The 14,101-nt window shown below is 38.6% G+C and overlaps 1 protein-coding gene across 1 annotated transcript; it reads left to right on the top strand.

Annotated features, from left to right (window-relative positions):
• Positions 1-2,560: 2,560 nt before the first annotated feature.
• LOC133784749 (uncharacterized) lies at positions 2,561-4,651 on the top strand. The gene is made up of 4 exons (XM_062224025.1): positions 2,561-2,799; positions 3,335-3,406; positions 3,688-3,772; positions 4,313-4,651. Exons 1-4 carry the CDS (start codon positions 2,561-2,563, stop codon positions 4,649-4,651), a joined length of 735 nt encoding a protein of 244 aa, XP_062080009.1.
• Positions 4,652-14,101: the final 9,450 nt, after the last annotated feature.

The following is a 14,101-nucleotide window of genomic DNA, read 5'->3' as shown; positions in this document are numbered from 1 at the left end:
ACATGTCTTCTAATATCTGGATCGTCCTCTCAGAATGCCCATCTGTCTGAGGATGATAAGAAGTACTGAACATGGCCTTCTGGAAACTCCCCCAGAACATGGACGTAAAAGTAGAGTCGCGAGTTGACACGATCGACCTAGGCGCTCTATGGAGGCACACGATCTCTCTCTCATAGAGATCTGCATACTGATCAATTGTCTATGTAGTCCTCATTGGCAAGAAGTGAGCTAACTTGGTGTAGCGATCCACTATCACGCAAATAGAATCACGTTGACCAACAGTCCTGGGTAAGCCCACCACGAAATCCATCGTAATGTCCTCTGAGAACTCCTTGGCCGTGGTGGTCAAGCGGCCACATATGTACACAACACCACCTAAGCTCTCTACTCAAGGCTTGGTGAGCTTTTCTTTCCCTTTACCTGCACCACATAGCACCCATGAGCCAAAGCCCAGCAAGAAAACACAATAACGCATGAATATAATATCAACAATGATCATAATAGTCATTTAGGACTTTCAGTCCAAAATAGAGGAGTAATAATTGGAAAAGTCACTAAAGTGGGTTCAGTTCCCTGAAGCCATGTGATGATAGGGTCACCAGGGCCTTACAAATAAGTGATCCTTTCACTAGCTTAAACAGGATAGATGCTTGATGAACTAGTCACCGACGTAACCTTCCTCGTGACCATAGAGTCATAACCATGGGATTCCACTCCCTAGCCATGTGACAAGCAGTCACCTAGGCCTTTGTCCTTGGCTCTGAGTAACTAGCCCTAGACTAGTCAAGTGCTTATAATTTTCATCGACCTTAGGGTCAGTCCAGCATTAATGCCCCTAGAGCCAGTCAACGCTGATATCGAGTAGATCTAATCTTTTATTGGTCATGCGTTCAGGACGCTTATGTCATTCCTGACTCTTAGGTCAGTAATACGCGACCAATGCCGACCCTGACCAATTAGTGCCATACACAAATAAGCAAGATTTGGTAAGAATTTAATATGCAATCAATGTGAGCAATAGAACAAGAACGACCCCTGAGAACGATCGACCTTTTGATTCCTTAGTGGTTAGCTAATCATAACCAATTATAACCTCTATTAATGAAAATCAACAATGAAAGGGTCTTATCCTAACCCCACTCTTAGGACCCCGAAACATACCCACACGGTGAGTAGATTCGATCCTGGGCCTTAAGAATAAAAACCCCGAGCCAAAAACCCTTAAAAACACTCAAAACAGGATTCTGAAGGAAAAAACTAGCACTACTCACTAGCGCCCTAGTGCTATTCTCAGAACCCCAAATTTCCCAAGCCTCCCCTGGGTAGCGCTGTAGCGCCCCCTAGTGGGCGCCCAGCCAGATCCACCCCTAAACCTCTTCCTTCGACTCCTTCAATTCCAACTTGATTCCAATGCTTCCAAGCCTTGTGTTTTGTGCCAAATGAACCCAAAAACCATCCCCCAAGCCCTAAGCATCATAACCACAAGAATCCTAGCCAAAAACTCCCAACAAAACCAATCATCCAACCTAGAAATCTCAACTGAAAACCAAAGCTAAAATAGAGCAAACTAGGAATTTTAATGGCTATAAACTTACCTCAAGCTCAAATTATGATGCTCTTCAATGGGGGAACACAGTCCCAAGCTCGCAAGACTTATTTCCCAAGCTTGATTCCTCGACTTAAGCTCAAAAATCCAAGAAGAAAAGAGAGAAAATAGGTACGGGAGAAATGAAAAAAAAAATGCTCTATTTTCTCCTTCCTTCTACAACCTTCAATGACTTAATACTATCCTAGGGGTGAAAAAACCAAAATACCCCTAGGTCAAATAAGGATTTCTAAAGGCTCCTAAGGGAAAAATTGACATTTTCCACCTATTTCGTTAGTCATAATTAACGCTCTCCAATTCCCGCTAATCTCAATATTCTCAAACACCAATAATTCATATCCCGTTATCCTTTAATTTCCGGCAATGCTCTAATCATCAAAGTCACCCCGAGACTCACCCCGAGCCCCGAGCTTAAACCTGTTATGACTAAATCGCTAAATTATATTCAAAGATTGTATCATGCCGAATAGCTCGAACAAATCCACATTATAATGTGGCCTCAACAATATGTCATCGACATGCATACAAATATACAATTATGCCCTCAACGGGCCAAATTACCTAAACACCCCTGTAATGAAGTGTGGACCCACATGCATGCATTTAACATCATATTATAATATAATTCACATAAACATGGATATAGTCATTTAATAGTATAATTAAACATTTATGGCCCTCCCGGCCTACTAATCCAGCCATTAAACCGCATTAGGGATTTCGTGGCATTACACATGCCTTATTTATTTCAATAAAATAGTATTTTAAATGGTTATTTTATTTATTGATTTAAATGGACTTTCATAAGTGACGTCTCGAAAAATTGAGGCGTTACAGAACATGCCCTTCAAAATTCCTCGATGGATTTGTGTAATCCTTATGGAATTTAGGATTTTAATTCTTTAAGCTTTGCTACAATATAGGGTAAAGAAGACTACACAAAAATTTCCTCACATGGTAAAATACAAGACCATTAGATTGATGTTATCAATAGCAACTGAGCAGGATCTAGAAGTGGAACAACTTGACGTTAAAACCACTTTCCTCAATGGGATTTTAGAAGAAGATGTGTATATGCTACAACCACCTGGTTTTCAAGTGGAACAAGGAAATCAAAAGATGGTGTGCAAGTTCAAGAGATCATTGTATGGGCTCAAACAATCCCCAAGACAATGGAACAAACGTTTCAATGGGTATGTACAGAAAAATAGGCTTGATTAGATTAAAATTTGATCACTACTTATATTATAAGATTTTGGAGAAGTCAACTATTGTGTATTTGTTATTATATGTTGACGACATGCTCATTTTGAGTTGAAAGCTGAATTTGAAATGAAGGAGCTTGGGCAAGTGAAAAAGATACTTGGCATTAAGGTTACAAGATCAAGAAAGGATGGGAAAATTCATCTCATCAAACAATCAAGATACATCAGCCGAGTTTTAGACAAGTTTAACATGAAGGATTAAAAGATCACTTCAGTTCCTTTGGGAGGAAAGTTCATTTTAACAAAGGAAGAAAGCCCAAACATAGAAAAAGAAAAGTAAACGATGAATAAAGTGCCATATGTTATGGCTTTAGGATGTCTAATGTACATTATGGTGAGCACCCAACCTGATATTGCTCATGTTTTAAGTGTTTTTAGCAGTTACATGTCCAATCCAGGCATAGAATATTGGAATGCTATTAAGATATTTAAAGGTTACATCAGAATTTGGTCTCAAACACAGGAAAGTGGTAGAAACAGTGGTACTAAGTGGATATGTTGATTCTGATTATGCCTCAAATAAAGACACTAGAAGGTCTATCACATCCTATGTATTTCTAATGAACAATGATTGCATATGCTGGAAGTCATAACTCCAATCTATGGTAGCTCTTTCAACAATAAAAGTTGAATTCATGGCCACTATAGAAGCATTCAAAGAAGCAATATGGCTCCAAGGCATATTATAAGAACTAAAGTTACTTGAAGGAAAGTCAAAGGTCTACTCAGCCAACCTATCATCAATTAACCTATCCAATAACCCAATGTATCAAGAGAAGACCAAAAGCATATAGATATTCAATTATTTTGGATAAGAGAGAAAATAGAAGAAGAAGTGATCGAGTTGGAAAAGGAAAAGTCTGAGGAGAATCTTGCTGACATAAGCACTAAGGTTCTTGCTGTGAGTAAGTTTAAGAATCACTTAAACCTGCTCAACATTAGTAACTAAAGGAGACACAAGAAAGCACTAACTTATACCATGAGAGAGATTGACATAATTGGGTTGTGATTTGAAGAAATAAGGTGGAATTATTGGATTGGTTCCTTTAAATCCCAATCGCTTTCACTTATGACTGCATTGCACTCAACTAACTTAAGCTCTGAGTTAGTATCTTTGATACACCAGCCCAACAAGAGAGCCCAATTGCTCTGGACCCGAAGCATGACTAGGCCACAACCCAAGGAGTGTTAGAAGAGCAGCCCAAACAAGAGGTCAATGGCATTGAAGAAGGAAAGAAGGAGGCTAAAGGCAGCAAGAGAAGAGCACGCGTGAAACCAAGGTGGATGAAGGATTACGTGATGTTCTTGGAGCGTTGAGAGGAGAGGAGAGGAGAGAGAGAGAGAGAGGTGTAACCGAATCGATTAGTGAGGATATTGGTAATAAGCGTATAAATAGTTTTCTTGTAAACAATGGGATTTTCTAACTTGTTGAATGAAATAGCATTTTGCTGGTGGAGATTTGCTCTATCTTGAAGAGGGCCTGGTATTATTGGTGCTTTCATTGATATTCTTCACCATGAAAAACGACGAGATTGGAGCTCTTCTGCAAGCATTGGACCTCAAATGGGAGCAACGTTCGGAGTCTCAAATGGAGATTTCAAGCTTCTTTTGGAGCAACACACTGCGAAAACAGAGGAAAAATTCGCCTAGGTATCTCAATCTTCATCTCCAAGCTCTGTTCAGGAGGGTAGTACTGGATGGGAATTGGGTCATGTGGGAGGACGACGTTCGGATGCGGAGACGGATAACAACGATATCAATTCCATTCTCAAAACTTTGAGAGTCAAGATACCTCAGTTTGATGGTTCGGGTGTGGACGACTAGGTCTATAAGATCAACAAGTTCTTTGATCTTCATCGTGTGGAACCCACAATGCGACTATCGGTGGTCGCCTTTCACTTGGATGGGGAACCTTCAACCTGATTCCAGTGGATGGAAAAGGGAGGAGCATTTCCTGACTGCGAGTCATTTCTTCGAGCACTACAGTTGCGTTTTGGAACTTCCATTTATGATGACCCTTTGGGAAGAATCTCCAAATTAACTCAAACAGGTAGAGTATTGGACTACCGGGCAGAATTTGAGTCACTTATGCCGCGGATTACAGGAGTTCAAGAATCCATGTTTTTGAATTTTTTTTATTTGGGGACTGAAGCTAGAAATTAGGCATGAGCTCTTAATGGCGAAGCCACTTGATCTTGCTGATGCTATGGCTAAGGCCTAACTGTTTGAAGATCGACACGATGATTTGACGGGACAGGGACGTGTTGAATTCGGCCGATCGGGGTGGACACCACGCACGGGGACGAACTTCTGCGGACCAGTATCGGCATCACCATCAATGTTCAAATACAGCTCTGTTCCTACAGGGGAAGTGTCACCGAAATCAACTACACCAGGTACTCAAAAATTTCCTATTAAACGACTGTCTCCTGCTGAGATTAAGGACCGTAGAGATAGAGGACTTTGCTTCACTTGTGACGAGAAGTACAATTACGGGCATAAGTGTAAAAATCGAATGCTCATTATATGTGGACAAGAGGATGATTACTGTGAGACAGATAGAGAGACCGAATTGCAGGGAATGGGGGAGATAACAGAGGAGGAGGTGAGCCTAAACTCCCTATCGAATTCCATGAACCCGAGGATCTTTTGAATTATGGCGAAACACGGTTCCGAAATATTGAAGGTCCTTATTGACACAGGCAACAACAACAACTTCATTCAAGAGGCCCTAGTAGCTAAATTACACTTGTCTTGTGAGAATACTAAACGGTTTAAGGTGTATATGGGCAACAGAAACTTTTTGCTGTGTTCTAAAATTTGTAAGGGGGTTGAGTTGATTCTACAAGGGCATCATTTTGTGGTGGATTTGTTTGTGCTTCCCATTTAAGGTTTGGGTGTAGTTTTGGGGATGCAGTGGTTGTAAATGTTAGGCCCGTGTGTACATGATCACAAGGCACTTACCATGGAATTTTCTTGGCAGGGAAAGATAGTGAAACTGGCTGGTTCGACGGATGCTTCACCACAACAACTATCTTACACTCAGTTTCACGCTCTGTTAAGGGAAGGTGCAGTACAGGATATGTATAGGGTGTCCCCAATATCGGAGAAGCCAACTCACGGGGGTGGGGAATTGGTGGAATTGGAGGCTCATTTTCCAGCACAAGGAAAAGGTTTACTCAGTGAGTTCCCTGAGGTCTTTGCCGAGCCAACAAAATTTCCGCCTTATCGGGGGATCGATCATCAAATTTTCTTACAATCCGGATTAAATCAAGTAAATGTGAGACCTTACCGATACCCATATTTTCAGAAGGATATAATAGAGAAACTTATCAAGGAAATGCGTGACTTGTAGTTTATTTGGCAAAGCACTTGCCCGTATTCTTCCCCAGTGTTGTTGGTAAAAAAAAAAAGGATGGTTCGTGGCGATTTTGTATTGACTACCGAGCCCTTAATGAAATAATGGTCAAAGACAGATTCCCATTCCAACAATAGATGAGTTGCTCGATGAGTTGGGGGCTGCAGAAATTTTTTCAAAGCTGGATCTTAGGGTCGGTTACCATCAGATTCGAATGAATCACAAGGACATCCACAAGACTGCCTTTCAAACCCATGAAGGCCACTATGAGTTCATTGTCATGCCCTTCGGTCTCACTAATTCTCCCTCAACGTTTCAGGTAGCGATGAATCAACTGTTCAGACATCACCTACGGCACTTTGTCATTGTCTTCTTTGACGACATCCTTGTCTACAGTAACACGGTCCATGAGCATGTTCATCACCTTCGAGTGGTGCTGCAATTGTTAAAGGATCACAACTATTTCGTCAAGGGCAGTAAGTGTCACTTCTTTCAAACAACAATCGAATATCTGGGGCACTTGGTATCGTCACGGGGTGTACGAGCCGATTCTGCCAAAATCACAGCCGTGGTCGAATGGCCAATACCGAAGACACTTAAGTAGCTTAGAGGCTTCCTCAGACTCACAGGTTATTATCGTAGATTTGTGGCACAATACGCAGCTATTGCCGCCCCTCTCACGAAGATGTTAAAGAAGGACAACTTCAAATGGACAACCGTAGCCTTTGACACTCTCAAGATGAAGATGACCGAGACCCCAGTATTACGCCTCCCAGATTTTTCCAAAGAATTTTTCATTGAGATGGATGCCTCAAATGTGGGGATTGGAGGGGTGTTGATGCAGTAGGGTCATCCCATCGCTTTTTCAGCAAGAAATTGGGGCCACGATTTGCAAGGGCTTCCGCGTACAGCCGTGAAATGCGAACCATTGTTGAGGCTGTGACCAAATGGAGGCAATATTTGTTGGGTCGCCATTTCACCATTCGCACGGATCATAAGAGCATGAGGGAGATGCTTACACAAGTAATTCAGAACCCCGAGCAGCAGCAATTCCTTTGTAAATTACTGGGTTTTTAGTTCACTATTGAGTATAAGGCAGGTAAAACGAATTCAGCGGCAGATGCTTTATCTCGAAGACATGAAGGGGTACAGTCGGCTATACACACGGTAGTTAGTTCTGGCTGTTTCGAATTTTTGGACACATTGCGACAGGAAAATATTACGTGCTCGGATTTGAGGAAGCTAAACGGCCAGTGGGACAAGGGTGAATTAGAGACGGGACCGTATACCGTACGAGAAGGAATATTGTACTACAGACACAAATTCTTCACAAGCGAGCATTCTAGTCTGAAGCATCAACTATTGCAGGAATTCCATGCGTCTCTTAGTGGGGGACACGCGGGTGTCGAAAGAACCTATCGGCGATTGGGAGCCAATTTTTTCTGGTTGGGCATGCGCAAGGAGGTGCGCCAATTTGTTCAGGCTTGTTTCATAAGCCAAATGGTGAAGTATTCACCAACAGCCCCGTACGGACTACTATAACCACTAGAGCTGCCCGAGCATGTTTGGGAGGATTTGGCAATGGATTTCATTGTTGGATTGCCAAATTCCAACAGGGTCACAAACATCCTGGTTGTCATTGATCGCTTCACGAAATACGATAACTTTGGAGCTCTTCCTAACAACTATACAACCACGAAAGTTGCGGAACTCTTCACGAATATGGTGATTCACTTGCACGGGTTACCTCGTACAATTGTTTCAAACCGGGATCCAATCTTCACAAGTACATTCTGGCAGAAGTTATTTGAGTTGTTGGGCACTAAAATCAAGATGAGTTCCGCATATCACCTGCAAACGGATGGACAAACGGAGGTCACTAATCGTTACTTAGAATAGTATCTCCAAGCATTTAGAGCGGATAACCCCAAGAAGTGGAGCCGATTTCTGTCTCCAACACTAGCTTTCACTCATCAATTGGCATGACACCCTTCCAAACTGTGTATGGTCGCCTGCCCCCAATGATCCCTGCCTATACGCGAGGAGCTACGTCCATTCAAGCGGTAAAGGAGGACCTCCTTTCACGTGATGACATCCTCCATCAGCTGTGAATTAACTTACAGCAAGCCCAACATCGCATGAAGCAGCAAGCTGATAAAAAAAGAAAGGATATCGAGTTTAACATGGGTGACTTGGTGCTCATCAAGTTGCAGCAATATCGGCAGACTACAGTTGCTAACCGCCTGAATTCGAAACTATGTCGCAGGTACTTTGGGTCCTTTGAAGTAATCGTCAAGGCAGGTCCCGTAGCGTACACGCTCAAACTACCACCAGGTAGCTGCATTCATCCAACTTTCCACGTTTCGCTGCTCAAACCGTACATTAGAGACGAACCTCTAAGATATTTTCCTTTACCGGAATTGAGCGTGGAAAACCATCCCCTTATGACTCCCTCGACAATCTTGGCTACTAGAACTATAAGATGGGATAACAAGGAGGTTCGGCAAGTCAAGGTGCAGTGGACTTTGAGCTCACTAGAGGAAGCACTACAAGAAATCTGATCTTTACCTACCAATATTTGACCTACCAATATGTATTGGTAGGGAAAGTAATGTTTTGCCTACCAATATTTATTGGTAGATAATATTAGTAGGTAAATGCTAGTCAATTATATTATATTTCGGAACAGAGCTTTACCTACCAATAATATCAGTAGGTAATAATCTTTACCTACGTATATTATGGAGGGAAATTTTTTAACCATTCCCGCTCAATTTTCCCCCCGTTTTTTATTTTTCAGGGAAAAATTTTACAATTCCCGCTCAATTTTTCCTCCCATTTTTGCTTACTTTTTATTTTATATTTTTATAAATGCTTATGTGTAAGCTGATGTGTTATAATATTGATGATGTGTTAAATTTGTTGTAATATTTGTCTGCCATGTGGCTTTTTTTTTTTTATCAAATTAACAAATATATTATATGTTATATATTATATTTTATAACCCTTTCACGCACCCTTTCCTGTTTCCGTTCCCTGTTCTCTCACAGCCATGTTCTCTGCCGTTCCGTTCCGTTCTCACAGCCGTTCCGTTGGAGTCCCTGATGTTTTGATCTTCAACAACAATTGCCTCTTCCAGTTCTTCCTCAAGACCGATTCATCTGCAACTGCTGGGTTTACCCAGCTACCGATTAATACAAGGTATCACCCACGACTATAATCAGTTTTTTCTTATTTCAAATCAAAGAAAATAGTTTAGAATTTAAAAGCAAGAACAGCTTCTTGTCTAGATCTTGAATCGACAACGATCCAGCCAACAATTTCATTCAAAATCTTGCGAAATGAAAATCGCCAGTATCACTCGCCTGAATTTGATTTCTCACTTGTGTAAGTTTTAAGAGTATATATATATTTACTGTCACAACGCAAACATAGCTTTTATTATTATTATCATTTAAAAAAAACAGCACAAACAAATTCCAACATGAGAATGTTAAAAACCAGCAAATCAAAAATCTAAGAAAAAGAAGAAACTCACACATGCATCGCCAGGAGGATGATCCGTTTATTGGTTCCCGAGAAATATCAGAAGAAGACGAAATATTCATTCATTGAAAGAAATCCTAGTTTTTTGATAGAATAATAGTAGGCCCAATCACTAATTGCCTGTTTCTCTAAATTAAATTCATTTTCTCAAACGAGCTCAAATCTCTACAATGGCGGCTTGCACTGTGAATGTGCTCAGGTGACTGGCTCCAGCGACTCTGCTTCATCAACGTGCTGCGTGGTGCTCAGGTGACTTTCTCCGACTTGTTTATAACTTATTGTTCTTATGGTTTTTGTGTGATTTTGATATTGATTTATCGATTGATCATGGGGGAAATTAGGCAAAATCATCGATTGATTGATGATTTGATATCGATTGAATAAAATGGATTTTTTTAGATTTTATTCAAGATGCTTTTGTCTTCATGCTATAGATATATGAATTTATATAAATGCTATATAACATAATATATGAAGAATGAAGTTATATATACATATATATTATGATTCTTCATTTTACAAACAAGATCTTGCTATAATTGAAGTAAAGTTTCCTGATGGTCTATCTATCTATGTCCATATAATGAGGAAGTGATGGTTTTGCAAAGGCATAGCACAACCTAGCTGTTGCAATAGCTTATGCTTTATGATTTTTTATCATAATGTTAAGATGAAATATTGTAGCTGGTATTTTTCGAGATTTGTTCTAATTGTCTCCATAATTGTGTGTGCTTTCTTGTTAATGGATAGCTTTGGAAGAAGGCTATGCTCATCTATTTGAAGAGAAGTGTATAGAATATTACTACCTCTTTATATAAGTTTCAGGTATGACTCTTCAATTTGTATTGTGTAGTTATTGAACATATTTCCTTTAGTCTTTTTGACAGTTAATTTCTTACCAAAGTCATTGTTTCCTTGCTACTTCATGACCATTTTTTTCCAATTTAACAATTGTTGTTTTCAATACCATTATATAATTGGGTATTCATGTAAGTTAGGATCTAGGATCTGTTGCATATTTGGCTTTGGATGATTAGTGTCCTGTCTTAAACTGAGACTTGTATCATTGTTGTTTCTGTTCAATTTTTTTTTCTTTACTTAGTCAAGAAAGACTGTAAGACTTGTTCAATATTTTGAAGTCACTTAAAGTTCACAAATTACGTATGTAGCTTTCTTGTTATTGCTGATTATTGAATTTTGTTTATTTGTCTACTTGTTGTATTCCTTTTACTTTTAATATTTTAAAATTTTAATATTGAATTCTCATTACGTCTCATAATTGACTAGACTTTTGACATCAGTTTTCTTAAATTTTTTGAACAAATTGGTAAGTAGTATGTTATAGAGCTGCTGTGATTATTTCCAGAAACATATTGTTGGGGTTAGAGCAAATGATACCAAGCTTTGTTTTGTGATTACTCTGTTTAGTCAAAATGAGCTTAAACTTTGAATATATATAGGTTTATTATAAATTTAATATTGAGTATTGAATTTCAAGTGCCCCTAGTGACCTTTGTGCCTTGACTAAAATGCATGAGCTTCCGTATATTTATAAATAAATAAATAAATAATTGTCATTTTCTTGAACGACATCAGCGTTATCATGGTCTCTTGTCTGTGACATCCTCAGCTAGCCTTGCAAAGATAGGCCTTACTGTCTTTTTAATAACTTTGGTAAGGAAAATAGGATAGAATTCATATGTTATATGTTTTATATGTGTTATCTTATGTTTTTATGATATGAAATGTGTTATGATATGTATGTATGTAGGCTTGGGCATATGACCCATATGACTAACAAGACCCCAAATAGATTATGGGCATATGACCTACTTAGCTAGTAGGACCCCACTAATCTAATGGGCATATGACTTGTTTGGTCTATGGGATCCCAAGTAATAATGACCATTATAGTATGTGTATGATATAAGTGTAATGTTATGTTATGTTATGTTATGTTATGTTTTTTCTATGTTTCTTATGAAATTTATGTATATGAACTATGTGATAGATTTTCCTTGCTGGGCATTAGGCTCATTCCTTTTTGTTTATATGTGCAGGAAAATAGCTATAGTGGCGGTAAGATTCGTGGATGCTTGGGGAATGTGTATCGGTGGTGAATGGAGTCAAGGAGTCGAGAGTTCGATTTTCGAGGATGTAGTCTTGTTTTACCTTTTTTATGGTTTTACATGTATTTTTCTGCACTTTCTATGTAAGTCTTTTTCACTTTAAATTATGTTTTGTTTTTAAGACAATGGGATCCCATATTCTTCTTGATATTTTATGTAAGTAACTCTTATTTCTACAAGTTTTTCTAATAAAGTATGGTATTTTCGCAAATATAAGTTAATTAAGGATTTGTATGTATAGTTTCGTTAATGGTCCAAAAGTCTAGAGTAGTGGGTGATACCACGTAGGATGCCACGCAGAATGCCACGTAGGATGCCATGCAGGATGCCACATATGATGCCACGTAGGATGCCACATATGAGGCCACGTCATTAGACACATAAAACTACAAAAACCATGTCAGCATACACGTAGGATGCCATGTCATCAAACACGTCATCTGATGACTCATCAATTGATTTATAACTTAGTGGGGTCCACTGATTCTTTTACCTACCAGTTTTAATAAGTGTAGGTAAAGACTCTTTCCCCACTAACTTTTACCTACCAATCTCTACCAATTCAATATTGGTAGGTAAACCATATTACCCACCATTAGGCTAGTTTTACCTACACTTACAATTGGTAGGTAAAGACCCCATTTTCTTGTAGTGACGCCACGTGGGAAGACTTCTCCAAATTCATTGAGCTCTATGATTTTGTCAACCTTGAGGACAAGGTTGTTTTCGGAGAGGGAGGCAGTGATACACCAGCCCAACTAGAGAGCCCAATTTCTCTGGACTCGAAGCATGACTAGGACACAACCCAAGGAGTGCTAGAAGAGCAGCCCAAACAAGAGGTCAATGGCATTGAAGAAGGAAAGAAGGAGGCTAAAGGCAGCAAGAGAAGAGCACGCGTGAAACCAAGGTGGATGAAGGATTATGTGATGTTCTTGGAGCGTTGAGAGGAGAGAGAGAGAGAGAGAGAGAGAGGTGTAATCGAATCGGTTAGGGGTGAGGATATTGGTAAAAAGAGTATAAATAGTTTTCTTGTAAAGAACGGAATTTTCCAACTTGTTGAATGAAATAACATTTTGCTGGTGGAGATTCGCTCTGTCTCGAAGAGGGCCTGATATTAATCTTGTAGTATATATATATATAGTCATTCCTCTCGTTCATTTGGGACATAAACAATAATTCACATCAAAAGGTTGTGAGAATTTTAGCGAGAATTTTAGAGGGAAGAGAGTTGGGTTTGGGAACTTGTAGAGTCCAAGAACTTTACTTAGCTAAGTTAGATAGTAGTATAATAGTAATAATAGTATTATCTTTATGACTATGGATTTTTGGTTCATACCGAAATTTATTTGGATACTCATAGTAACACTTGTAGATTTTCTAAGTTTAACCTATAGTTTAAGAATATTAATTTTAACCTAAGGTTTGATTAATATGACTGATATTGATGGTGAAATTTATTATAATATAAGGTTTAGATAGACCCAATAAGATAGTAACACTTGTCATATGTATGATTATTAAGAAATTATTATTTTAATGATAAAATAAGAGAAATATAAGACTTAGTCTTCACCAAAATCTATTAGGAGCATGACATTTATCACAATTTTATTTATTTGTGGATTAGGTTGATATTTAGATAATTAAATAGATTTTTCGTAACTTTAGGGTACTGTAATTCCGACCTGTTTTTGACCCAGTTATATTATGAATTTCGAAATATATTATTTCTTAAAAGTTGTAGATAATTTAATTAGCTTTCTAACGGTATAAATAGAGTCTAAATCGAAATCTTACAACTCTAGATATGTTGATTTTACTGCAGTGGAGTTTAGAGTTACGAGATTTAGGGAGTTAGAAGTTAGGATTCTATTTGTTTTTATTATTTTTGTTTTAAAAATCAAGTTTTGAATCCTTAAATCTCTCTAAACAATTTGATCAATTCCTAAGCCTTTGGCTGAAGGATATTCAAATATTTTCAATTAAATTTATTATTTTTATTTAAAGCCAAAAAGAAGATTTTTATTCCTAGAACTCTATAAATAGGACCTAGCACCAAGCATTTTTCATTCATTCATCAAGCTAAGTTCAAAGGCTGCAAGTTGCTATGTTATTGTGAGAGTGTAAACACTTGGGTTGGTAATTATAAGCTTGATCACTATAAGCTTACCAAACACTTGGGAAGTAAGGTTCTATT

This window comes from Humulus lupulus, chromosome 6 (assembly GCF_963169125.1).
Source record: "Humulus lupulus chromosome 6, drHumLupu1.1, whole genome shotgun sequence".
Classification (NCBI taxonomy): domain Eukaryota; kingdom Viridiplantae; phylum Streptophyta; class Magnoliopsida; order Rosales; family Cannabaceae; genus Humulus; species Humulus lupulus.
The sequence above is the reverse complement of the archived record's forward strand: the minus strand, read 5'-3'. Positions and strand labels throughout refer to the sequence as shown.